A 27,615-nucleotide genomic window follows, 5' to 3' on the forward strand; every position below is an offset into this window, starting at 1 on the left:
TGTCCTGTGATGCGCAGGACTGATCTTTGTCCCAAGAAATAACATTCTAAATGGATATATTTCACCATCATTTATCAAGTAACAACTTGGCATTCTTTAGCTTAGGTGTGTCAGGAATACAATTCCCAAAATTTCCATGCTGGGATTTACATTACCTTAGCACACACTTGTTAAATCATTTTTCTATGGAGTTTGGCCAAATGGAACAGTGAACTGTTCAAAGTGTTCCTTTCCAATTGGCAAGGTGATACGGAGCACGGCAAACTAATGGGTTAAAGCACATTATAGTAAGATGGCTACTTAATCAGTTATGAACTAATGATTTATAGTTATCACAAAGAAAAACAAAGCATATTCCCTATTTCCATTCTGGATCTGGCGTACATGAGATCGCCATGTTTAGATGGAGGTTTCCTAGATCCAAAAAATAAGATTTATGATGAGATCTAAGATCAGATGTCTTGCTTGCATGCTTTCTTCAGAATTAGGGGTTGCAGCTAAACCCTGGGACAGCATTATTGCAGAAAGTTAGCTGAATCCTTTCAGCTGGATATATCAGGTAAAGAAATGTAGCCATTTTCCCAAAGAGAACAAGGGCTGCAGACATATCAAAGCAGTCAGAAATAAGGAAACTGTGACGCACCAATTTCCTCCCATCACTCTCATTCAAATGGCCATGATTCAAACATAGTTACCCCCCCTTGCTTGTCCACAGCTGCTAAAACTTCTGGCTTGTGGTCAGAAGCTCTGGACAGTTCTGGTCCTCTGAAGCCACTTGGCTTAGCCTTTGCTCTTTGCCTCAGAGGCTCACTCAATAAAGACACTGTGAGAAATAATGAACTCCATCAACAGTTCACAAGAACAGCTGTGGTTCACGGGAATGAATCTTCAAGGAATGCAAGGATAATGCATTCTGCCATAACAATAATGACCAGGGATGAAAAACAGGATCTTTCTTTGGGCCTGTGAAGGATCTCTTTGAAAGCTACAACCAGCTATGAGCAATGATTCGGATTAAGAGAGAAGACATGTAAATTTGGGAACAAAAAAATCATGACTATAAAATGCTGTTCCTATAAAGGTTTGTCACCCCACCCTATGCATGCGCCCTGCCCCCCATGCATGTGCAACAGAGACCTGAAGACCAGCTGGCTGGCGGGAGGCATGCGCACATGCGTGGCAGAGCTGAGCTGGAGCAACAGCTCGTGTGCCCACAGAGAGAACTCTATGTGCCATAGGTTCGCCATCCTGGCTATATTGCTTCACAACAAGATCATGGAGCCTATTATAGAATATTATACTCGAGCACCAAGACCCGTGTTTTAAATGTCAATTAAAGAGCAAACAAAGAAACAACAACACCTGGCAAGAGCAGGAAAGTTGAAGAAAAAGGCAGAAAGGCTAATTCTGGCTGTGCAAGACCAAGCCTTAAAAACAAATGCATATAAAACCAGAACTGAGAAGACAACAAGTGCTGTCCCTGCAAAGAAGCTGAAGAAATGGCAGACCACCTAGCCAGCTTTTGCAAGAAGGCTGCATAGAGTGATTACAAACAAAGGCATGGCAACAGCATCAACAATGGCGCATTGGAATATCTGCAAGAAATACTACTTGTCTGTGGCAAAAACTGATGGGGCGGCAACACAGATGAAGTCATTAAAAAATGAAGAAGCTAAAGTGTTCTGGGACTTTAGAATTCAAAAAAACAAGCGTCTGCCACACAATACCCCAGACTTAACAAGTGTCAATAAGACAGACAAAAAAAGTTTAGTGGACATTGCAATACCTGGAGACAGAGGAAAAGAGAAAGAACTAGACAAAAATCACAAAATAAAAAGAACTGTAAATAGAAATAGAATGACTATGGCAAAAGAAAACAAAGATAGTAGTAACAGTAATAGATTCTTTTCAGTGGTGGGATTCAATTTTGTTTACTACTGGTTCTGTGGGCGTGGCTTGGTGGCCGTGGCAGGGGAAGGATACTGTAAAATCTCCAGTCAGAGGTGGTATTTGACGGTTCTCCGAACTATTCAAAATTTCCACTACCGGTTCTCCAGAACTGGTCAGAACCTGCTGAATACCACCTCTGCTTTGGGTACAATTCAAAATCATACGGAGCATCCCTTGAGAAAAAAAATTAGCATTAATCAATTGTAAATGCCAGCTTTACTGAGAACAGTTTACTGTACATCCTGCAAAAATATCTTTAATTTATTAAACAACAACATCTGCCTATCCCAGGTCCTTGGGAAGGACTTGATAGGGTGGACTAAAATGCCAAATCCAGCAAGACATATTTATAAGCATGGAAAGTCTACTTGAGAACCTATAACCCAGAAGCTGTTAAGTTCCTGCGAGATGTCCAAGACATGCTTGGGCCATCCCATTAAATCCTGCCAATCTGGAGGCACTGATCCACCTAATGTATGTGTTAATCACTCTGTCAACCTGCTTTGTTTCCCTCTCTATTCTGTCTTTCCAGTCCCAACAATCATGGCATACCCATGACTTTCTTTCAACCAAGGAACAAACCCAGAGGCTGCTGGCTCTTTCTCCTTCCACTTGTTTATGGACACTCAAGTGCCTTGTAGTAAAGATGTACAAACCCACGACTCTGTTTCCTACGAACATTATGAAAAATGAGTACAAAGTAATAAACCAAAGAAACTGAAGAGAGGAGGAATTAGCTTACAGCAGTGCACACCACATCTCCATGTCTTTCTGTCCTTGCAAATCATCCTTGCTTCTATCATATTGATATTTTGATTCATCCGGTAATTGTCTTTTGGCTTTTAAACTTCTCAGTTCATCAGTTCCATCCAATCAGTTTATTCAGTCCTTCCTTTCCTCCTGATACATTCACTCTATCACAATTCCATCACACCACTCTCCCTATTAAACCTAATTATCTTGGTCTTTGATAGTCTGAATTGTTAGATCCAGATTCTCACTGCATCCTATTCTCTATTTATCTAAGGATCCTTATACTGCTTCAAAATATGTATAAACAAATGTATGCATCTCAACATGTTCTGATCTGAAAAATTACATCCAGAAACTATGTGACTAAGTTCAAGTTTAGACTAACTAAGCTGTGAGAAGGGGAAATAGACCATGAATCCTGCTGAGAGCAAATTCATCTTCAGATATAGATATGTCCTGCCTGCCTTAACTCCCACATTCACTAAGGTTAGCATTGCCCATCAAAATCTAAAATCTACAAAATGTTATCCAAGTGCTATCAGTTGGCATTGAAGACTACTGACCTCATGCATCCAGATACTGAAAGGTTTCTCCCAGGAGTCTTTTTTGGCCAAGTGAAGGTAGGCGTTGAACAGAATGAGATAAATATAGCGTTCCAAGAATTGCAGGCTCCTTAGCTGTAAGGTCTGTACTTCTGCTTCCTCCTTTGCAGTTTTCCCCTGAAATCAGTAATTTTAAAAGGCTTTAATGCTGGGAATCAGATGCCCTTCAACTCTTAGATGGGCAGATTGATTTTCATTTTAACGAAGAATATGAAAAAAAAATCAAAACACAACTCTAACAGCTCAGACACAATTCTGGGGATTACTTCCGGATCAAAAGCTATAGAACAGTTGGGCTGAGCACCTACTCAACTATGGTTGATGTCAAAAGCAAAGTTTGATTAGACCTGGTTAGCTTTTGGATGAGAGAGTACCAGGATGAATTTTTAAAAATCCTACCATCAGTAATGGCAGACCATATCCACATTGTTGCCAAAAATGGATTAAGTTCAATATGGAGATTTCATACATGAATGCATATATACATGATATACACACATACACACACACAACATATATGGAACATATCTGAAAGATCCACAGTTCAGAAGTAATGCAACACACATGAAATTTGCATGAAATTTCAGACATAATCCTGACCTTTATCAGAGCGTCAAGTCAAAAATGCAGTTGGAAGAACCGTTCCTAGATTCAACTCGGTGTGACATAACCTTTTATGGGTTTTAATGATCTATAAAGCTAACAGTTGTGCCAACAGTTGAGTGAAATACAAGCATGGCAAATGTGTCATATGATACAGAGGAATGGATTCTTAGAGTGATAGTCCAGAACCGTTATGTGAATAGAGAATTGAAAATATCCCTTGTATGAATGGGAAAAAAAAATCTCCATCACACCAAAGGAAGGCAGTTAGAAACACAAAGAAAAGCCTTCCTACTGTATACAGGGATTTATGGGTTCCAGAAAGGAAATAGTTCAATTGCAGAACTGAATCATCTCAATAAATCTTTAGGGAAAAAGACGCTGTGAGAATTGTGCATTTTCAGATGTAGTTTACTGCCAAAAAGCTTGACACATTCCATAAAAGCTAAGAATACATCTGTCATTCGGAATGGCACAAAAGTACCCTTTAAATGTTTCGTATCTGAAACATTAAATCAGAACTACACTCCACTGACAAGAGGCTAAGCTGGGACTGATGGCACCCCTTTTCTTTCTAATACCATCACAACTGCTTAGAAGGGTTTCTGCTAAGCAAGGACACACGTGGAGCCAGATCTTGATTTTGGCACTCTCACACTGATCAACTGAAAGGATCAAGGAAAACGCTGGCATTGGGGTGATGGCACAAACATGTCGTTTAGTTTCTTGGGGGGCGGGGCGGAGAAATGAACCAAGTTGATTGGATGAAAGTTCCCTAGAATCAGGAGCGTCTGCCTATCTCTTTTGAATCCTGAATTCTTCCACCCCAAGAAAATTACGTTTCTGCAAACTCAAGGTGAGAGTGACTCTGGAAAAAAAAATTCTTTCAGACTTGGTTCAACCTTGCTATTTGAGATCTGTCCATATTAAATAAATACCCCAATCTGGCAGCAGTTTGCAAGCTTCCCCTTCAGCCTACCGCAGTCTCACAAATGAAAGCTAATATACGTGTCCCAGGATAATGTTGGAGGATCCAATCTTGGTCAGTCACCTACTCTGCCAAGCTTTCAGACCCGTGCTGGAGCCCAGTCTCCTTGTCAGTCAACAGGGGTGATGATTTATCACCAGCTTATCAGGTACTTTGGAGCCAAGGACTTGACAGCACAAGGAAACAACAGCCAACAACTTAATAGTCAGCCATCAACACCACAACCAACAACTAAAAAACCACACGCAACCAGGCACCCCATAAATACTATGCATAGCCCAAAGCACACTTTCTGGTGAGAGAGAAGTTTCCCTGAGGATGGGCTCCAGCATGAGTCCAAAAGCTTGGAAGACTAACCTCTGGTCCCGGTGATCAACCCAGATTGGATCCTGCTACCCCAGTCGGGGCACTCCTTCAGACATGGAGGCCAACTCCCAAAGCCCACTGAGAGAATCGAATCCACAATTCTAAAGTGGAGGAAATGGACAGGATTTTCTGTTGGGCAGCGTCCAGGGCCACATCCCTGAAACCTAAAAAGACACACGGTGTGCATTAACTGCATGGACCTGAAGGCAGGGAAAGACTCTCCTTCAGGTTGGGCTAACATAGTAAGGAGACTTCTAAGGACGACCTGGCTGTGACATCTGTCACTCCATTGATTTCTAGGATTGACTCAGCTACTCTGGCTAGCGAAGGGGTGTCTCCTTCACTGAAAGAGGACAACCAGTCTAGATAGAAGGAGTGTATTGATCTTCTGTGAAGGATATGCGATAACTGCACTCTAGAACCTGCTAGAACCTCCAAAGAAGCATTATAGTCCCATAACCACCCAGGGTTAGCATCCTTTGAGCAATGTTCCTCCCCTAACCTCCCCTTTCCTCAGTAGCTAATAATAAAGCAACTCCTCTTGGCAAAACCAGCAACTTTAGGAAAAGATCTAACCCTGGGTCATATTTAAATATGGTCATCCAAGTTCCCATTAAATTGTGCTCCATGCTAAAACTTTCTTTATTTAGACACCGAGACCCCTGAAATAGAAAAAGAAACATGTTGCAAACATTCACTTTTTTTTTAATAAACGTGGAAGGGGCAGGAAGGGAAGAACCAGGAATAGGCAGTTGAGATTTCGAGCTATAAATTGAATCCTTGTTTTATATAGTGCTGCTTTTCCTGAAGAAAAAAAAAATCAGCAACCAAGAATTAGCCTTATCCTCTTCTTCTGTCCCTGCCTTGACCTCAGTTGAGTCATGACCACACAACAGCAATCACTGAGGTAGACAACAGCGGCGACGTAGCTGTATCCATATTCATAGTTTCAGGGTGAATGTAAACACCACCCAGCCTCCAGCTCACAGTAACCACTTTGCTATAAGTAGAAATTAGCAATTAAAGCTTCATAGAATGGAACGAAAGCAAGCAAGCAAGAGGTCGGAAACTTGGGGGGAAATAATGCAATTATCTGGGAAATGGGGCCTTCAAACAGATGGCATCAACACGGTCAGACAAAAGGTATTCTATGCAGCCACTCCACCTTTTCTCTCTTTTCATGGGTGTCTCGCAGTAGGAGAAAGGGTGGAAGCAAGGGTGGAAAAAACAAAGGAGATTCACAAATGGGAAAAGGCCATCTGGAGCCTTCATAAAAATCAGTGAATAAGCCAACCCATAACACAATGAGTTCCTTGTCTAGAAAGGGCCAAGCTTAAGCCTATAAAGCTGTGCCCGCTTACCTTGGAGTAAAACTCACCCAACTCAGTTGGGCTTACTCCCACTTTTAAGCCAACAAAAAGGAGGCAGAGTTTTAGAAACAAAAATAGGAAGAGGCCGCTATTCCTTGCTAAGAGCCAGAGCGATGGTGGTCCATTAAAAGCAGTAACATGTGCAAAAAGTGAGAAGTTGCTTCTTGGTTGCTTTTCACTGCAATCTGATGATGGAGGTGCACTTTTTTTTTTTTCTAAATTAAGTTTGCACTCATTTAAAGCAGCACTGGGGTTTTTCCAAATTCAGAATTCACAGCACCTTATTCAAAAAGGTTCACTGTGTGTGTGTGTGTGTGTGTGTGTGTGTGTGTGTGTGATGAAAACTGACTGCACAGAGAAGAGTCAAAGTCTTGGTGGGAATTACCAATAACCCCTTCTGTTGAACGTTGCTTCTGCTACAGGAAGTACAGGTAGTCCTTGACTTACAACAGTTCATTTACTGATCGTCCAAAGTTATAATGGAAATAAAACAGCGACTTATGACCATTATTATGTGCCTCGGTGGCGCAGTGGTTAGAGTGCAGTACTGCAAGCTACTTCCGCTGCAGCCGTCTGCCTGCAATTTGGCAGTTCGAATTTCACCAGGCTCAAGGTTGACTCATCCTTCCATCCTTCTGAGGTGGACCCAAATTGTTGGGGACAATAGGCTGACTCTGTAAACTGCTTAGAGAGGGCTATAAAGCGGTATATAAGTCTAACTGCTATTGCTATTGCTATTATTCAGTTATGACCTTTGCGGCATCCCCATGGCCAGGGGATCAAAATGCAGAGGCTTGGCAACTGGTTCATATTTATGACCGTTGCTGTGTTCCCAAGGTCATAGGATCCCCTTTTGTGACCTTCAGACAAGCCAAGTCAATGGAGAAGCCAGATTTACTTAACAACCGGGTTACGAACTTATCAATTGAAGAGATTTACTTAACAACTGAAAAGTCGTAAAATGGGGGGCCAAACTCATTTAACAAAAGTCTCACTTAACAACAGAAATGTTGGGCTTCATTGTGGTCGTAAGTCAATAACTAGCTATAATTTGATCAATGGAGAGACAGAGCACAGGTAATCCTCACTTAATGAGGGAAACTGGGACTGGAATTCCCATCGATAAGTGATGGTATTAAAGCACCACATCATATGACCAGGAGGCTTAGTGAAGTGATTCTCAACATGTGACCAAGGAAATGATGCAACCAAAGTAAATTATGAGGACTGGTTATAACTACCACTTGTTCAGCACCGTTGTTAAGTTGGAACAGTCACTGAACAAGCATTTAAGCAAGGATCACCTATACAATTACACAGCTTCTATGAGAACTAAGAGGGGTTGCTTTTCCTTCTGTAAGTCCAAAAGGAGTTCATGGTCTGGGGAATAATCATATCAATGTTTGAAAATGCAATTTTCAAGTCACATTAAGATCAGAATTTTTCGAAGAGCTATTTTCTTTGGATGAAAAAATATTAAGCGGAAGGAGGAAATGGAGTCAGATACGATTCAAAAGCCTCGGAAGCCTTCAAGTGGTAAAGAAATGACCTAGTCTAGAAATCGGATTTCTCTGCTGGAAAATGGGCCCAACAGCAGCTACCCTAACCAGATAGAAGAGAGACATTTAATTCCACTTTAACACCCATGCAGTATCTGTAACTTTCAGAAATATCTATGCCCAGCTGCAGCCTTACAAGCCAAGGCGGAAGTGTCCTGTGATCTCTCTTGCTGAAAACTTAATGGACCTGTGGGGTAACTGCCAGAAGATCAGAAAGAATCAGAAGATACCAAATTCATTATTTTGTAGTAAGTCGATCTTACTGTACGGTTTCCTATTTGAAGCATCTGCCATCTCCCACCTCCACTGTCATGTCCATTTGCCAAAATTCTGTCTGGTTTTTAAACCACACATTTCTGCAGGCTTGCAAACAGACATCCACTTGCTTTCAGACAGTCAAGAAGAGCAACATAAAGAGAGCTCTTTGTGTCTCAACCCCACTGAATAGTGGATGCTACAACTGGATGCCCTGCTCCAATCTGACAATCACAGGATGAAAGGATACTTGCGGACATGTAAACAAGCCATATTTCTGCATGTGTGTAGTTAATCCAGATAAAATCCTGATTGGATACTTCAACAGTTCTCTCCTTTGGCCTAGTATCCAATTATGGTAAAGACTTCTGAAGTTATGATGTTTTATTACCTATGAAAATCTGCTCTATGAAAATGTCTCAGCAGCCACATATGGACAAACTTACTAGATTCATTTCAAGGCAAATATTAAATGGGCTGTTTGGAAGGCAGTTCTTCTTAAACCACGTGTACGTGATTTTTCCTGGTATCCAAGGCTGCTCTAGTAGAATGCGACTAGATCTCAGAAACAACATCAGGCAAATGCCTCTAAGAACCACAACATTCAAATTGACTGTCTGAAGTAGCAAATGAGCGCAGGTTGAATTTTAGAAGAACAGACAGACGCGCTGTCACTTTCACCTTGTAAAGTAAAAATAGTGCTTATCGCTAAGAGAACCCTTGGACATTTTCTTTGAAATTTTACACTCTGTATAATGCTAACAATTAATCAGTGGAATGGTGTGGGGTAGGAGATGACCAGGCTAGCTCGAGGGAGGGGTCAAATGAATCATAAGTCATGAGTCCCTGCGTGCCCAAGAGATCTAAGTCCAGCCCTCCTTGAATGCCTTTCTTATCTCTCACTCATTTTCTTTGACCATTAGTTGGTCAGATTCTTATAGAGAGCTTAAGCTTGCAATACATCTTTATACTCATTTGAACAGCATGAATCTCCTGATTTCACTGGCGCTTGACAAATGGGTTGCCTTCAGAAGTTGTGGATCCATCATAACTGGAGGTTTTTAGGAAGAGATTAGGCAGCCTAAATATATCCAGAATGGTATAGAGTCTTCATCTTTATTTATTTATTTTTTATTTATTTGGTTTGTCAATTGCTTACAAGATAATAGATATAAATAAAAACATAGTTATGAATACATGGATACATATAAGAAAAATAAAAGAAACAGTAGGACAGGGACGGTAGGCACATTGGTGCGCTTATGCATGCACCCTACAGACCTCTTGATCAGGGGTATGGATTATAAGAACTCCCAGATCCCTTTCAACTTCATTATTCTGATAAATGAATTATTAGCCCCATTCTGTTCTTTTCAGGTAGAATATCTGCAAGCTATCAATCACACGAGCAAGAAGGACACTTTTAGTCTATAATAAGAGAGTTCTCCTCTGACTATATCTATGCAGCAAGTTAAAAATAGTTGTAGAATGACAATTTGAATGTCCCTTATTTTAATAATGATCACTGACATTTTTCAAATTGAATTCTTCTGAATATTTGAAACAGCAAGATGGTATGCTGTAAAAGAGAAGGCCTGCCTGGACCCAGACACATTTTCTTTTTAAGCTTAATATTGCTTGCCTTTTATGCTTATACACATTCATTTGCACACACGTGCTTCTACCCAAGGAACCCATCAATCCATGTTTAAGGAATTAGCTTGAAGTAGCACACAATGTCTGGGAATTATAAGACTACGTAACTGCGCTCACAAGAAAGTAAGGAATGACACCCAGAAATAAAATTTGACATGTGAACGCCAAGGGTGGTTGTTTAGACAACTAAACACAGACATAATAAAATATTAACTTTAGTAGCATCTGTAGTAACCCAGTGATTATGCCACCTCAGTTGGATTTTGATTAAGTGAAATGTGTATACTCCATATGTTATGAATCACACTTCTTATATTATTTGCTTTCAAGTCATTTTTTTACTCTTGAGTCTTACACGAGAGAAATGGGATGGGGATTAATTACAAAACTATGTAGTAATCAAGAAGACAATTTCCCATTATCGGCTGGAAAGCCATATGCCACTGACGGTGTTGACACCTAAAAACTTCTTTAAGGATAAGATTTTAAAGGAGTATGTGGCAGTGCAATTTTCTAAAGATGTTTTAACATGTGGGGGGAAAACTAGTGACTTTGTCTGGCCTCGGAAGCTAAACAAGGTTAGTACCTGGATGGGAAGCTGCCAAGGAATCTGAAACTGAACCGGGTGCTAATTAAAAAGAAAACAGCATCTCAGAAACAGAGGATAGCAAATCTGTCATATAACGTTGCCAAGAAGTTCTATATAAATATGAAGTCACCAGAAGTCAAACTTGCTGCAGAAGTGATTTTTGCAAAAGAATGTATTAATGGCTATTGTATTACATAACAAAGGGCCAAATTCATACTTGTTACTAAGTGGTCTCAAATCTTAAATCTTGATCATTAATACTTATGGTAGAATACGATATTCCCACCAATGAGCTAATCCCATTTTAACTTCAGACTTTCTCTCTCTGGCTTTCAGAACAAAGTTGCAAGAACAGCTATTGAAAATTCTCCTGTTCTTCTTGCTCCTTTGGGGTACAGTTGAGTTACGTGTGGTGTACTTGGTGATGGTGTTAGACGATGAGAAGATGATGAGACAATGGCTACATATTTGGAACCAAATCTTAGAATGTTTGCCAGTCCCATTCTACAGTCAAATTCCTAATAGCAATAGCAATAGCACTTAGACTTATATACCGCTTTACAGCCCTTTCTAAGCGGTTTACAGAGTCACCATATTGCCTCCAACAATCTGGGTCCTCGTTTTACCAACCTCGGAAGGATGGAAGGCTGAGTCAACCTTGAGCCTGGTGAGATTTGAACTGCCAAATTGCAATCAGCTGGCAGTCAGCAGAAGTAGCCTGTAGTACTACATTCTAACCACTGCACCATCACGGCTCATAGATGTATAGATGTGGCTCATAATAGTCCTTCAATGCAGCATATAAAGCTATAGAACATGTTTTCCCTCCATTTTTACTGTGGGCTTACACATAAAAATCTTAAGGAAGAAACAGAGTAGGAAGATGTGGAGAGAGAAATATGGGTACCATGTGACCAAAAACTGCCTTGGTTGATTCAAAAATTACAAATCTGAGAGCTGGACTATCTGCATTCACTACCAAAATCATACGTTTCAATATAAAATTGACTTCAATGTCCATAAGTATAATGCACAGATTATATATCTGTGTTCCAAAACCAGCAGTTAAATGAAGGTATTAAGTATATTCTCCATCTCATAATTGATCATAATGTGGTGGCTAGACCACAGGACATGGTTTCTGCTTTGAGGAGCTGTGTCAACTAAAACAATTACTCTATGCCAAGAAGTTGGTGTTGACTCTTAGCAACTACACAGGCAATACTTCCCCAGGAGGATCTGTTCCCAACCTGATCTTTAAGTTGACTCATGACACTGCTGTGTCTGTCCATCTTACTAATCATCTTTTTTCCCCTCTCTTTTCACCTTTCCCAATCATTAGAGTTCTCAAAAGAACTTGCTCTTTCCATAGTGTTGTCTGAAATATGATTAATTTAAACCTGATCATTTGTGCCTTGAGTGAAAACTCTGCATTGATTGGGCTTATAATTTGTTTGTTTTCTTTATCATCTGTCGTATAATATCATTTCCGATACTAGAGTTCAAAGGCACCAGTACTACTTCTATTCTGCCTCTTTAAAGTCCAATTTTTATACTGACAGATGTCACAGGCAAATTATTGTCACAGGACAGCATCTGAACATCTTTTTTGAAATGTTGGAATGAGATAATAAATGAATAAAGTATAATTTTTATCCATGCATCAACACAAATATGTATAATTTTTAAAAAAGAAGGGATTTTTCTTTATTCCCCTCGTACAATCTATAATCTTGGAAGAAATCTTGGTTAAGTCTTAACCAAGATTATCCAATAAGCATTATTGCTAAGAAGATTTGAATCTATGTCTAGCACCTTGATACTAAACCCCACAGGAAACCCTCTCTGGCCCTCCTTAGCTACTTCCACATCCAACATTTCATAGAAATACTCTTCAAATGAAATTTAGACCACAGGAATATGATGCTCGTGAGCATTTGTTTAGATATACATTATCTCATCCTTTAACTCCCAGAGCAACTTATACAAAAATCATAAACATAATTTCCTCCTTAAAAATATGATGTTATCCTTTCAATCGAAACTGACTCTTGGCAATTCTATGGGCCAGGTTTCTCCACATCTTCCAATCTTAAACTGCTTTTTTGAGTTTTTCTATGCTCTGGCTGGTGTCAGCTTTGATAGTGTCCAGCCAATGTGTTCTTTGACCGCCTGGTTTCCTTTTACCACTAACACTTCCAAACATAATTGCTTTCTCCGGTGAATTCCCCTTCATGACATACCCAAAGTCAATGAGATGCAGTTTCATTCTTTTGCCTTCCAGTGACATGTCTATTGTTATGTGCTCTAGTACTTGCTTGCTAGTCACCGTTGCTGTCCAAAGAATACAAAGAGCCTTCTCCAGCACCACAGCTTTCAAAACAAGTTGATTTTCTTCCTGTGTTACTTTTTTAAGGTCCAACTTTCACAATCAAGGCTGTTTCTTCCTCCTCCTCCTCCTCCTCCTCCTCCTCCTCCTCCTCCTCCTCCTCCTCCTCCTCTCCTCCTCCTCCCTCCCTCCCCTCCCTCCCTCCCTCCCCTCCCCTCCTTTTCTTCTTCTTGAATAAACTCTAAACTTTACTATGCTATTAATTTGTTTCTAAGTTAGTGTTTTCTTTTAGGCAAGAATTAATTAACTGCTAAAAATACAGTTCTTAACGATTTGTGTAACTGACAGTGGCCAGGCTGATATCCTCGCTTTCTCATATTCAGCTCATATTCATCATTGTTGTATGACCCACTGCAACCCAACATTTTATTTCTATGCTGCATTCATGGCTTTGAGCTATCTGCAGTCCTAGGAAAGTGATTCCCCCCCTCCCCCCGCACACACACACATTCTCTCTCTTCACCATCCTTGCAGTGGTCATGAGCTTGGTCTTTTACGGGTTCAGAAAGAGATCAAAATGCTTCTTCTTTGATTTTCTTGATCAAAACCAATCGCTAAGGAAACGTTTTAGCAGATTTCTGCTTTGGGGAGCCTGATCAACTAAAACTGTGATTCTGTGCCAAGAGGTTGGCGTTGACTCTTAGCAATTGTTATTTATTTTATGTCACCAAGTTTATATGGCTGCCCATGTTATCCAAGTAATTCTGGGCAATCAATAAACAAACGCCAACATAAAATGCCATAAATAAATACCAATTAAAAAGAATACAAGTAGTCCTCAACTTATGACCACAACCAAGTCCAACATTTCTGTCGCAAAGCAAGAAAGTTGTTAAGTGAGTTTTGCCCCATTTTACGACCTTTCTTGCCACAATTGTTATGTGAATTGCTGAAGTTGTTAAGTTAGTAACACAGGTGAAGTGAATCAAAAGGCCACAAAGTGTGATCACAGGGACTCTGCAACCCTCAAAAACGTGAGCCAGTTGTCAAGTGTCTGAAATTTGATCACATGACATGGGGATGCTCCAACGGTTGTGTGAAACATGGTCACTTTTTTCAGCAGCATTGTAACTTCAAATGGTCATTAAACGAATTGTTCTAAGTTGAGAACTACTCATAATTGACACCAGTAGTGGGATTCAAATTTTTTTACTACCAGTTCTGTGGGCGTGGCTTGGTGGGGGTGACAAGGAAAGGTACTGTAAAATCTCCATTCCCTCCCCACCCCACTAACCTGCTTTTCAGCTCCGTTCTCCTATGCAGGGCAACAAAAGATGACCCAGGTAATCAGCTGGGACTTGGGAGGCAGAGAATAGATGGGGGGCGGAGCCAGTCAGAGGTGATATTTGCTGATTCTCCGAACTACTCAAAATTTCCGCTACCGGTTCTCCAGGACTGGTCAGAACCTGCTGAATACCACACCTCTGGTTGACATTCATCACAAATTATCTAGGGGCAATAAATAGGTGAAACCATGCAAACCTTGTTCCACGAACATCCTGGCCCCAGCGCCTGTGGGCAAATGCATCCCCGTGAGATATCGGGCCAACTAAGTTGCAAGGGAAAGTTGGTCATTATTTCAAGAGAAAAGTGGAGAAACAGTAAAAGCTGCTGGACAAATGGTCCAACGAGTGTCCCATTTCAGTCACTCTTCATTACCCAAGTAATCACCCCACTGAGTTAATATAGGACACTTTCCACTAGGGTGAACTGAATGGCAATTCCACTTTGCATTGATTGGTAAAACACAAAGGAGGATTTTTTTAAAAAAAATTAATAAATGCTTAGTAGTTGTTAAAAGAATAAAACTAGAGGATATAATAAGGGGATGTTTAGGGGATAACATCTGAAATATGATTTCAGTCTGCAAAAACTATTTCTTTTCCTTAGCAGAGAACTCGTCGGCTAGAAACTAAAGTTTTATATGTATGTATGTCTTTCTACAAAAGGGTTGGAAGCTATTATGGTCTAAGTGAGGACCTTCCTTCTTCCCTGCTAATAGGCCCCCCTCTCATCTATCATTCTCAAAGTACTTTAGGGCAGGGCTCTCCAACCTTGGCAACTTTAAGCCTGGAGGACTTCAACTCCCAGAATTCCCCAGCCGGCTGGCTGGGGAATTCTGGGAGTTGAAGTCCTCCAGGCTTAAAGTTGCCAAGGTTGGAGAGCCCTGCTTTAGGAATGTGCCCCCTTTTAGTGCTTTTCCCACTAGCTGGACAATGAATGCCAGCACAAAGCTCCCTACTGAAACATAAATCTTCTACCTAAACTTCACTTTCCAAAACTGCTGATAGTTTCAATGTGACTTAAGAGCTTATTCTACCCTTAAAGAAAGATTTACTGAGGCTCCATTCTCCCTCATTCAGGATATTAGGGAAAAGAGAAAGAACAAAGGAAGAGTAACATGTAACGATCTCAGCAAAGATATGGTATGTGACAATAATTCGGCTAAAACTAGGCAGACTCCAGAGTTCCCAAAGGTGCTTTTTCAAGAGGCAACTGGACTTTCTTTGTTTTTCCTTGAAGACATTTCACTTCTCCTCCAAGAAGCTTCTTGGGTTCTGACTGAATGGTGGAGATGGGAAGGATTTATATTACTTGCAGTCATCTGGTCGTTAGCACTCTTTCTGAGAGTCGTGTGGAACCTTCTTGGAACAGCTGAAAGGACTGTGTTGTAACTTTTAGCACTTCCAAGAAGCACTTCCATATCCATTTGCGTTATTTAGGTGACCCTGAGGCCACAGATGTGGCCTCAACGACTCTCAGAGAGAGAGTGCTAATGACCAGATGATTTCAAGGAATATAAATCCTTCCATCTTCCATCATTGGATGTGATAGGGGAAATAACTGAAAATGTCAAAACATTTAAATATATAAAGAATTGGGATTTAGTAGAAATTCAGAGTTGGTGGTTCTTTGATACCAACATCATTCACAGGAATCTGATATAAAGGGGTTTGCTTTGAGAAGCCATGCCATGCCATGCTCCATTTTGGTGTCATCCTGCAGCATCTAAATATCAGCATTTATACCTCCCGTTTTCTGAAAATTCAGGGAACAGGGGGCAGAAGAGGGAAGGACAGAAAAAAACTTCTTTTTCCAAACATCCTTAAACTAATTTATCTCAGAATGCAGACCAGAATGTTTAGCATGGTTGATCTTCAGAAATATAAACAACAGGCACAAAAAATGGCATTTTCCACTACATTCTGGAATGTTATTGTTTGTTCTCACCAGGCATGAAAATTATGCATTTAAGAAAGCCCTTTTTTTTTTCCAGTTCCCATTTGCAAATGGCTTGTGTGTTTGACAGGAACGCCAGAATACAATTGATGCTGGGATTAAAATTATTAATGCATCCCAGTGGGAAACCTTTTACAAGGAAAATAACAGAAAAATAAATTAAGCATCTACAGCTGTAGAAAGAGCCGTGGGTTGTTGTTGTTGTTTTTTGCTTGGGAACTGTTTGGACAAATATTGTGCCTGGTTTGTAAAGCACATGTTGATTTCTAATTGTGGATTTTGTTCCTTGACTTTATATCCCACCTTGTCTTTGGAACCACCGTACGCACAGAAGGATCTTACCTAATTTTATTTCAAGAGATACAACCCCATAAGATAAATTGGATTAAGAGGAAGTAATAGACCACACTCATTCAGCAAGCTCCCTTCTGAGTGGGGCTTCAGCCTCAATTTCCTCATCCAAATCAACCATTATATTACACCAACTTGCCTATGAAATGAATGCATGGATCTCTCCAGACAATAACAATGCTGCCCACTGTAAGTGACACACTAGGACTGAGCATCATGCATACAGTCAAATGTCAATGATAAGGCTTCAGATGAGTATTTCTCTCTTCAGATACATTGATGGTACATTGATGTTGGGTGACAGAAGGGGAGCCCTAAATGGAAAGGAACCTGTGGCAAGAAGGAAATCAGAAGCAGACGGCATTGTAAGCTTTAATTTGGAAATAAAATCAACTGCAACTTGGAATCTAACTATGAACAAACATGGTGTGATGACCCGGGGCGTGGCACAAAGGCAACACAGTCAGATAATCAGTAAGAGTCCCTTTATAGCTCCAACTTTTCCCCCAATGTCCTGGTTACCTTCTGGCTGGAGAAAAACTCTCCCAGGAACAGCCTTTGGCTGCAGAGAATCAAGTCCAAAACATGATCAATAAAAATTGTAACTATAAGTCCAATCAAGGCAAGATGTAATTTCGAAAAACCATTCAATGAAAAATTGAGGACTATCTGTACCAAACCTTCCACACTTTGCTTGCTGAATAGACTAAAACCTTTTGGTTCAAAGAAGTTTTTAATCGAATCTTCATTGATGCACATTTGTTGCTATGCTGATCATCCTAGTTTTAACATGTTGGGATTATATGGTTTTAATTCTATTTTGTATCCCACACTGTGATTACTATGGTTGCACTGAAATAAGAAAATGAACAAATATGAGCCGTATGATGCAATTTAGCATCAACTGTAGAGCCTAAAGATGTGGTGGCTAACCTTTTTGGGTTCCTGTGCCAAAAATTATGCCCGTGCTCATGCGCCAGCACACAGAAGGCAATGCACACAGTCTCCCCCGCGCCCTGAGCATGCGATCCTCCCTACCTCCCCCTTACCTGTACTTCGTACCTCCCAGCTGATTTTTGGCCCATTTGAGGCCTTTTTTGGCCTCCTAGAGGCTTGAGGGAAGCCTCTGCAGCTTTGGAAGCTGAAAACGGTTCGCCACCACTTCTGGTATTTCAGAAATACAGGAAGTGACAAAATATATTTCGTCACTTCCTGTATTTCCAGAAATACCAGAAGTGGTGAAACGGGCCCATTTTTCAGCCTCCAAAGGCTGCAGAAGCTTCTCTCAAGCCTCTGGGAGGCCGAAAATCAGCTGGGAGGCACATGCATGTAAGTTTGGCTGGGGCTCGTGTGCCCGCACAAATGGCTCTGCATGCCACCTGTGGCACACGTGCCACAGGTTCGCCATCATGGGCCTAGAGCTCTAGAGGCAAAGAAACCAGCCTGTATTGCTATGAGTTTTGAAAAACAGATTAACAAAGTTGGAAGGGACCTTGTAGGTCATCTAGTCCAACCCTCCACCCAAGCAGGAGACCCTACACCATTTCTGACAGATGGCAGTCCAGTCTTTTCTTGAAAGCCTCCAGTGATGAAGCTCCCACAACTTCTGAAGGCAACCTGTTCCACTGGTTGATGGCTCTCACTGTCAGAAAATTTCTCCTTAGTTCTAGGTTGAATCTCTCCTTGATCAGTTTCCATCCATTATTCCCTGTCTGGCCTTCAGGTGCTTTGGAAAATAGCTTGACCGCTTCTTCTCTGTGGCAGCTCCTCAAATATTGGAACATTGCTATCATGTCTAAATGTTAAGTGTCAGAAACATTTTATCAATAGATCTCAACTCTTGTTAAGAATTCCAAAGCAAAGCACCTGATGAACTGCAAGATCCTTTTCCGATGTTATGACTGTGGATCAGAAATGATCAAACCTAAGATGAGATTCTGCCTTGATGAGACGTGCCCATTTCCCAACCTTATTGTCTGTGAGTATGTGTGATTATTTCATATTAATCCAGACTTGGTTCCATTAAATATAACTGAATTCTACAGAGTACACATAGCACCATTCCTTACAAAAAGCGAGTGAATTATAAATAGTATAACAAAGGCAACATATTATTCATTTTATTCAACTTGCTCTCTTTTGAATGGAAAGTTAAACAACTGCATACACTCAGATCCAAGTTGACAAGAAGCAGATGACATTAGTTATGAATTATGTTTTAGGGTTTGCTCCCAATGAGTTGCTCACAGTGGGTAATGAGAAACTCTTGTATAATTATGGCTACATTTGTGGGAAGCTAGCAAAAAGGGGAGAGGAAGATCTCCCAAGTTACAACCATAGAACTCCTCTAATCCAAAAGCTGAATTCAAAAAAAGAGAGACTCAAACAGCCTTGCAGTCTCTTCCATGGCTATTCACTCTATGAAAAGGCAGTGCTGACTCGGTAGAAATGGACCATCTTTTCAATAAGGGTAAAGGTAAAGGTTCCCCTGCACATATGTGCTAGTCGTTTCCGGCTCTAGGGGGTGGAGCTCAACTCCATTACAAAGCCAAAGAGCCAGCGCTGTCCGAAGACGTCTCTGTGGTCATGTGGCCGGCATGACTAAACTCCAAAGGCCCACGGAATGCTGTTACCTTCCCACCAAAGTGGTCCCTATTTTTCTACTTGCATTTTTACATGCTTTCGAACTGCTAGGTTGGCAGAAGCTGGGACATGTAACGGGAGCTCACTCCGTTACGCGGCACTAGGGGTTCGAACCTCCAACCTTTCTGATTGACAAGCTCAGCATCTTAGCCACTGAGCCAGCGTGCCCCAGAAAGTTACAACCATAGAACTCTTCTAATCCAAAAGCTGAATTCAAAAAGGAGGGACTCAAACAGCCTTGCAGTCTCTTCCATGGCTATTCACGCTATGAAAAGGCAGTGCTGACTCAGTGGAGATGGATCATCTTTTCAATAAGGTTAGGACTCTGCTATTATACAACCAGTCACAGATGTGGGTAGTTCAGCATTGTCTTTGGAAAAACAGCAAGCAGAAACCCTGTATTTTTTGGACATCTTCAAGGAAACATCCTATTTTTTTTTTTTGAACATCTTCAAGGAAACATCCTACAGGACCATAAGTTGACTTCCTCCTTTAAACCTATTCCAAATGGTAAACATTTTCTAAGTTGTCTGGTTCTCTTGCATAGTTGCAGACAGAAATATAACTAAAATCATCTGCCTAGTCCAAATAAAATCCTATGCTGAAAAGTTCCAGGCAGCTGAAGCAACAATTAGTTAGAGCCTCTGCTGGAATCCAATAAAGTTTCTTCCAACTTCTCTTCAATGCTCCTGTGTTTGCTCAGCCTCTTTATAGCTTCTTGAATCTCAGCACTTAAAGAGAGACTCAACCCAAACTGGAACAACCTTCTTGTTTCCTGCTGCTTGATGCCCTCCAGATGTGTTGAAAATACATCCCTCACAATTCATAGGCATCACTGTCCAGCATTTGGTCAGCATTTGGTTTCGGAAAGCTTTATTAGTGCTAACCGTAGATAAATATCTGGATTATTAAAGATTTTTCACCCACCCATAAATCCCAGTGGGTCCAGCAGAAGAGGTACAGTCATAGAATCCATTCTTTGTCTATTTAAAGTAATTTAAGGTCACTCTTTAAGCCCAAATCCCTTTTTCTAATGGACTAAATTAGTGGCAGTAAGTGTACTGTTGAAAGATTTAAGAGACTAGGTTAGGGACAGATGGGGGGTGGAATCTATGTGGTTGTGGAAGAATCAACACTCCCTTAATGGCCCAAAACAAATAATTAAATAAATACAACTAAAACAAAACAGAAGAGAACATATAGGACATTTATCCACACAGACAAACAAGTGTGTATAAAAATTTGTTCAAAGTATTTCAATTAATGATGGACATACTTCACTGTAATAATCTCCAGCTGATTTATATCAATAAGTAATTTATTTGCTTGATGCTTATAATATTAAGTTTAGGGATCATTCAGCAGATGGAGCCAACTACTTAACTCTCCAATGTTGAAGTCTTTTAACTATAAATAGAACACAGAGAATCAGGTTTTTTTTGTCCACATATCAATTTCCATGTGATAGAGATACAATTCAAGGAAAAATCGAAGAGTTAAAGTCTTGTCTCAAAAATGGAATTACTCGTAATTTCCTCCCAAGAAAAACAATTATAGGACAGTACACAAAGGCATGTTTAAATCAAGGTTGAATGTTTAACCTAATTCAAATTAAAATTCCTCAAAGGGGAGGTAGCATTTTTCAAAAACACTTTTAATGTAGGATGTGAAGAACGACCCTTAGAGCAGGGGTTTTCTTTATCCTGTTTTCAAGTCTTTCTTTGTTATTTATTTCAGCTTTAGTATTATAAAATGTTCTGCAATCATCAGGCAAATGTGGTAATGAAGAGAATTAGTGAACAGAACTTGGAGCAGACTATCGGTACCGCTATAAATACTTTTAAAGAAGGTAATTTATTTATTTATTTACCTTTAAAGAAAGCAAAAAAAAAACCTCTTAGACTAATAAGAAAAAGAGAGGAGTTCTTTAAAAATATGGCTGAAAAGGAAATAGTTAAATTTTCCTTCATCTTCCAGTGTGGCTCTTTTATGAAGCTAGAATCCCTGTGCTTACAAGTTACATTTTAAAACTTTCATGTAATGACATGTTTAGCACCGGGCTAGCTTGGATGGCAGGGAAATTGTGTTCCTCCACTGATGCTGAATTATTTTAGACCTTGCCCATATGTTTACATTGTCTGTCTGTTGCTATTGTGTACTCTAGGTCTGGTCTGGTTTTAACCCTCCATTCACTACCTAGTCACCAGTGTGGAATAGGCCCACAATTGTTATACAATTGGTAAAACAAATTCAACAAAATAAATGAATTTTCCTGCACTCCCTCACCATGGGCTCAAAATTGCACACAGGCAGCATGGGATCCTGGCAATTCAAAGCTCCAAGATTAATATATCTAATTGATAAAGACATAGAGGTGGGGAAAGAGAAGATAATTGGCGAGGTGGTGATTATTTATTTACAGCAGCATTTTCTACCTCTCAATCATACCCTAACCCCTTTTCCCCCTCATGCCAGAATCCCAAAGCTTGTTTTCTAGACAGGTGGCCTAGGTTAATGTTAAAAGTAACCACTAAAACTGGTTTATTGTTTCCATTTTTTCCACGCAGGGAAAGTCAAGTAACAGGACACACAGCAAAAATATTCCACATGACAGAAACAGATGAAAAGGCATGGAAACCTTGGTGCAGCTTATTTACTATGTGTTGGACTGAACTACACATCTGGTTCAAATCCCATTGTTGCCAATAATTCCATAGTCTTCCGCCTACTACATTTTGGGCTCCCTTAGATCAGGGATCTGCAATCTTAAACACTCGAAAGATCCATCTGGGCCAGTTTCCCATAGAAAAGAAAACACCGGGAACCAATAATTTTAACAACTGGTATGACTGGGTGGGTGTGGCCATCTCGAAGTCACTTACTCCCAACCCAGCCACCTCCAGCTCTGGAATATGGAGCAAGTCTCCATCCCCCGCCATTACCTTTAACTTCTGAGGCCAGGCAAGGAGTGACGGGGAGGGGAGGGGCCAGCCAGTGGTGGGATCAGCCTAGTGGTGGGATCAGCAGAAAGAGCCACATGTGGCTCCAGAGCCGCAGGTTGCAGACCCCTGCCCTAGACCCTTGTAATGCTCCTAGCTCTTTTAAATTTTTAGACTTGTGTGTGTGTGTGTGTGCGTGTGCATATATACAGCATATATCTTTTATACTTTCCAGTTTTTCCTATTTCTTTAGACTGATGTATTTTCTATGCTTTTTAACTTGACTATACCTTGCTCTCCTTATACTGGTCTATGACCATCATAATGATAAGATTTGATTGTTGCCACAAATTCAGTAAGAAGCCCTATTCAGTGGACCATTCTCTCAGCACTCCCACCTAAACCCGAGGAAAGGGGGAATATTTACAATACAAAGAACTAACAAATACTGTACTTAAGATTTTTAAAAAGCATAAGGTTATGTAAACGGGAATAGAACATAGAAATAGAATATAAGAATACTTTATAGATGAAATAAGAATAGAAATAGAAAACCGATAATAGACTAAGATTTATACAGTATTTTGTATGATAAAATCGTACTAAGAGAAAAAATATTGTCTGTGTGTCAGTGTTCTATTCCATATTAAGAAAAACCCTAAGACACACAACCAAATATACTGTCAAAGTCTGATGTTAATCAACACCTGCTGTAACTATCAGCAACCACAAATTAGAAACAGACAATGTCACAGTTAAAATAAAATCCAGAACAGGTTTAGTCAACCAACCACTTCTCTGATGTCTGGATGCTAATTGCTTACCCTGACCACTTTTTTTAAAAAAATGACGAAAGTACCGAACTATTTATAGAAGAGATACTCTTCTAATATTCCTGAACAGAAATGAAAAGGTATTTTTTCCCCAGAGTGGAGGATCAATACTAGTTTTCCTGCAGACATTTCATTGCCCAAACTAGGTAACATCATCAGTGCTAGTAAGAAGTGCAGTTTGCTGTCAGATTTGCTGCACTCCTTACTAGCACTGATGATGTTACCTAGTTTGGGTAATGAAATGTCTGCAAGAAAACAAACAAGCTTAGAGATCACCAAAGACCCATCATGTCAACCCTGAGCTACAAACACTTGCAATATTATTTTTGCTTTAATGACATAATTCCTACATAACAAGCAGAGAATACCTGATAATTTCCCATGAAGGCTTACGAGGAACATATTTGCTAGTTTGAAAAATTTCAGCTTTCTTTTTTTCCAAAACATAATATGGAACAGGGTTCATGCGAGGTCAATGAAAAAAAGATCCATCAATTCATCCACCAATTCATCCATCAATCCAATTTATCTGACAACTTGTAACCAACTGGTCTTACAGAATATGTACAATAAAGTGTCTTACCATATTTACACAATAAAGCCAGAATACAGAATCAAAATGAAGTTAAATAAAATGGTAGCCAGGAACAAATAATATCAGATGTGCATTCTTGATGAAATGGGGTGTATTAAAAATAATTGCACCTTTCTGACCAGGATAGACAAGATTCAGATGCAGTGACAATTGGATTTAAAACAATGTTTTCAATGTCCTGCCCTGACTTTGTATCCACAAGGAAAATATTGGCATTCCAACCTGACATCTAGTGGTATTTCCCACACATTACATACAGCTTATACTACAGATGTAGACAAGGCCACAGAAATATGTAAATGGTTGGCCACCTTTTACACTGAAACTACTGCACATTGAAGGAAAAGACAAAGAGTGACGGCGGAAAATGCATCCAACTGAACACTGATTTCCATTAAAAAACATACAAGAAGAGTCAGATAACAGTCAAAAGGGAAGAAGAAAAGATTTCTTGAATAAATTTAAAGGAATAGGAAACGTATATAAAGTTGAGCATTATAGGGAGTCCTTGAATTACAACCATCGTTGGGACCAGAAGTTCTGTTGCTAAGCAAGGTGGGTGTAAAGTAAACTGCACCTAATTTTACAATCCCGCCCCCATGGTTGTTAAGTGAATCATGCCATTGTTAAGAAAATCTGGTATCCCCTATTGCAGGGGTTCAAACTTGATTTCATTGAGGGCCACATCAGGTCACTCGGGGGGTAGGGTGGCCGTGGCCAACATGGGCTTAGCCAGCTGTATGTCACTTGTGTCGGGGTTGCCTGTGGTGGCCCGAGTGCTCTGCCAGAGAAAATGGGCTCCCGAGCTCCATTTTCGGCTGTGACATCTTCCTGCCACCTTCTGCTGTGAAACGGAGCTCCATTTTCGCTGGCAGAGGCACAGGGGGCCGGTCCTTTTCTGTTTCCAGGGTGGTCCCACAGGCCAGATCTAAGCATCCCGCGGCCTTAAGTTTGACACCCCTGCCCTATTGACTTTGCTTGTGGAAAGCTGGCTGGGAAGGTTGCAGTTGGCATTCACACATGCAGGGTCTGCTTTTTTTTCAGATCAACTGAATGTTGATCCATTGGTTGCGACAGAAATTAACCAATCAGCTTGTCGCCCAAACCTGATGTCATGGAGTGAGAGTGTGTGATTGGTCCAAAGATGCCAAATCAGCTTTCATGCCAAAGGTCGGACTAGAATTCAGAATCCCCTGGTTTCTAGCCTGGTGCCTTAAAGCAAACTGGCTCTCTATATAAAACAGAATAATGGAGAAAATAAATGGTTCAAAACTTGGAAAAGAGAACACTACAATTGTATATTACCCTCATATTCATTTAACATATGTAAAACAGTTCAGAAGAAATAACTGAGGGAAACATTAACAATTTCAGTTATGGATAACAACCTCAAGGGCTGAACCAGGGGTGGGATTCTACTGGTTCGGCCCGGTTCTACAGAACTGGTAGCTCCGAAGAGCAGCTGATACCGAACCAGTTCTCTCCAAAGATCTTCTTTCCTTTGGTTAGGACCAACTCTCTTCATACTCTACATAAATGACCTCTGTGATCATATTAAGAGCAACTGCGTTCTCTTCGCTGACGATGTAAAGCTATTCAATACCACGGACAATAGTGCTACCCTTCAAAAAGACCTCGATTATGTATCAAAATAGTCAAACAAATGGCAACTTCAAATCTCAACAAATAAATGCTCTGTCTTACATATTGGCAAAAAAAATCAGAAAATAAAATACAGGCTGAATAGTCAAGACCTTGCTGATGATCCAAACCCTGTCAAGGATCTTGGAGTACTCATCTCTAATGATCTAAGTGCGAGAGCCCACTGCAACTACATAGCCAAAAAGGCATTAAGAGTTGTTAACCTAATCCTACGTAGCTTTTTCTCTGGTAATATCACACTACTAACCAGAGCATACAAAACATTTGCTAGACCAATACTCGAATACAGTTCATCAGTCTGGAACCCACATTACGTATCTGATATTAGCACAATTGAGAAAGTCCAGAAATATTTCACAAGAAGAGTTCTCCACTCCTCTACTCGTTGCAGAATACCTTAGGCCACCAGACTTGAAATTCTAGACCTAGAAAACCAGAACTACACCGCCTTTGGTCCGATCTTAGTATATAAAATTATACATTGCAATGTCCTACCTGTCAATGAATATTTCAGCTTCAACCATAACAATACAAGAGCAAACAATAGATACAAACTCAAGGTTAATCGCACCAAACTTGATTGCAGGAATTACGACTTCAGCAAGAGAGTGGTCAATGTCTGGAATACTCTACCTGACTCTGTGGTTTCTTCCCCAAACCCCAAAAACTTTAACCTTAGACTTTCTACTATTGACCTCACCCCTTTCCTAAGAGGTCTGTAGGGGGCATGCATAAGCGCACCAGCGTGCCTACCGTCCCTGTCCTATTGTTTCTTTTATTTTTCTTATATGTATCCATGTATTCATAACTATGTTTTACTTATACCTATTATCTTGTAAGCAATTGACAAACCTAATAAAATAAAAAAATAAATTTGAGATATGTAAAAGTGAAAAAGCACAATAAAAAGAAAGAAAGAAAGAAAGAAAGAAAGAAAGAAAGAAAGAAAGAAAGAAAGAAAGAAAGAAAGAAAGAAAGAAAGAAAGAAAGAAAGAAAGGAGGAGGAGGGAGGGAGGGAGGGAGGGAGGGAGGGAGGGAGGGAGGGAGGGAGGGAGGGAGGGAGGAAGGAAGGAAGGAAGGAAGGAAGGAAGGAAGGAAGGAAGGAAGGAAAGAAAGAAAGAAAGAAAGAAAGAAAGAAAGAAAGAAAGAAAGAAAGAAAGAAAGAAAGAAAGAAAGAAAGAAAGAAAACCAGTAGGAAAAAATGTGGAATCCCACCACTGACTCCAAGACTTTTCAATTTTACATGGCTGACTAAAACCACATCACACCCACACCTACTTATTGGTCTTAACAGCAGAATGGACCAGAAATGAGCAGAACTTCATAAAATACATCCAGTAATTTGTTTGTTTGTCTTTGTTCTTCTCTCTGAGGTCAACCTTACCTGTCTGTAAGTACTGATGATGATTTCTCTCAGGTGATAGTGCATAGGCGTCATCGTTTCGCTCACTGTGTCCAATGCCATGTCGACCTCCTTCTTCATCCGGTGTCCCTCTGGCAATATCTGAAGCACTTTCATCACCACCTGGCAGATTAAAAACAAACCATAGAGCTGATTATGAAGCTTTTTCCCTTCTGGAGTCTCTTTTCTCACACAGTGACTAAACACTTAGCACAGAAAACATCTCCCTACAGATGTAAGAAACACAGTTTATCTATGAAGGCAAAGCTTAGGACTTAGATATCTTCCTTGCATCGTTTAAAAAAAAAAACAACTTAAAGAAGCCCTGAGATGGATATCACAGTGTTTCTTCAACTTTGGCAGCTTTAAGAGACATGGACTTCAACACCCAGAATTCCCCAACTAGCAGAGCTGTCCTGTTCGGTGTGCGACCAGCATCTTGTTATTATCTGGTTAGTGGCTGTGTTTGCTTCTTGTCAAAGTTTTTCCAGCCTGATTAGTAGAGTTGCTGGAATCAACTGTGTCCCTGCTGTTACGGATTTACCTTGGGCAGCTCAAATGAAAATGTTAAGCACAAAAGGGAAGATAGCTGGAAGCCACATTTTAGTTATTAGATATTAGGAGTCTTTTTGGCTGAATTGCCATGAGAACACCAAGTTTTGCTTCTCAAACAAATAATTCAAAAGCGTTGCTCTTAATGTGTCAACAGAAAGACTTTTAGCCTGCTATTAGTGTAATTCATCTTCTTGGCTTTGTGCACATTTTGTTCATTATCTCATTCTGAGCATTAGGATGCATACAAAAAAAAATCAAAAAGATATATAGTTTGGCTAACTTTCTAAGCTTTGCTTGCGTACCCTCTCTAACTGA

At 40.2% G+C, this 27,615-nt stretch overlaps 1 protein-coding gene across 3 annotated transcripts in view; it reads right to left on the bottom strand.

Moving 5' to 3' along the window:
• Positions 1 to 27,615, bottom strand: part of PALD1 (phosphatase domain containing paladin 1) — a 131,371-nt gene that overhangs the window by 17,672 nt on the left and 86,084 nt on the right. For all 3 annotated transcript variants that reach the window (XM_026681233.2, XM_087964096.1, XM_087964095.1), the window contains exons 18-19: positions 26,728 to 26,868; positions 3,267 to 3,422 (exon numbers count right to left, since the gene is read on the bottom strand). In XM_026681233.2, coding sequence (XP_026537018.2) covers positions 3,267 to 3,422; positions 26,728 to 26,868 — 297 coding nt within the window. The remainder of the gene's footprint in view (positions 1 to 3,266; positions 3,423 to 26,727; positions 26,869 to 27,615) is intronic.

The sequence above is a fragment of the Notechis scutatus genome, chromosome 4 (genome assembly GCF_049901735.1).
Source record: "Notechis scutatus isolate UNSWTSFEM ecotype Mainland chromosome 4, rNotScu1.2, whole genome shotgun sequence".
NCBI classification, from domain to species: Eukaryota; Metazoa; Chordata; class Lepidosauria; order Squamata; family Elapidae; genus Notechis; species Notechis scutatus.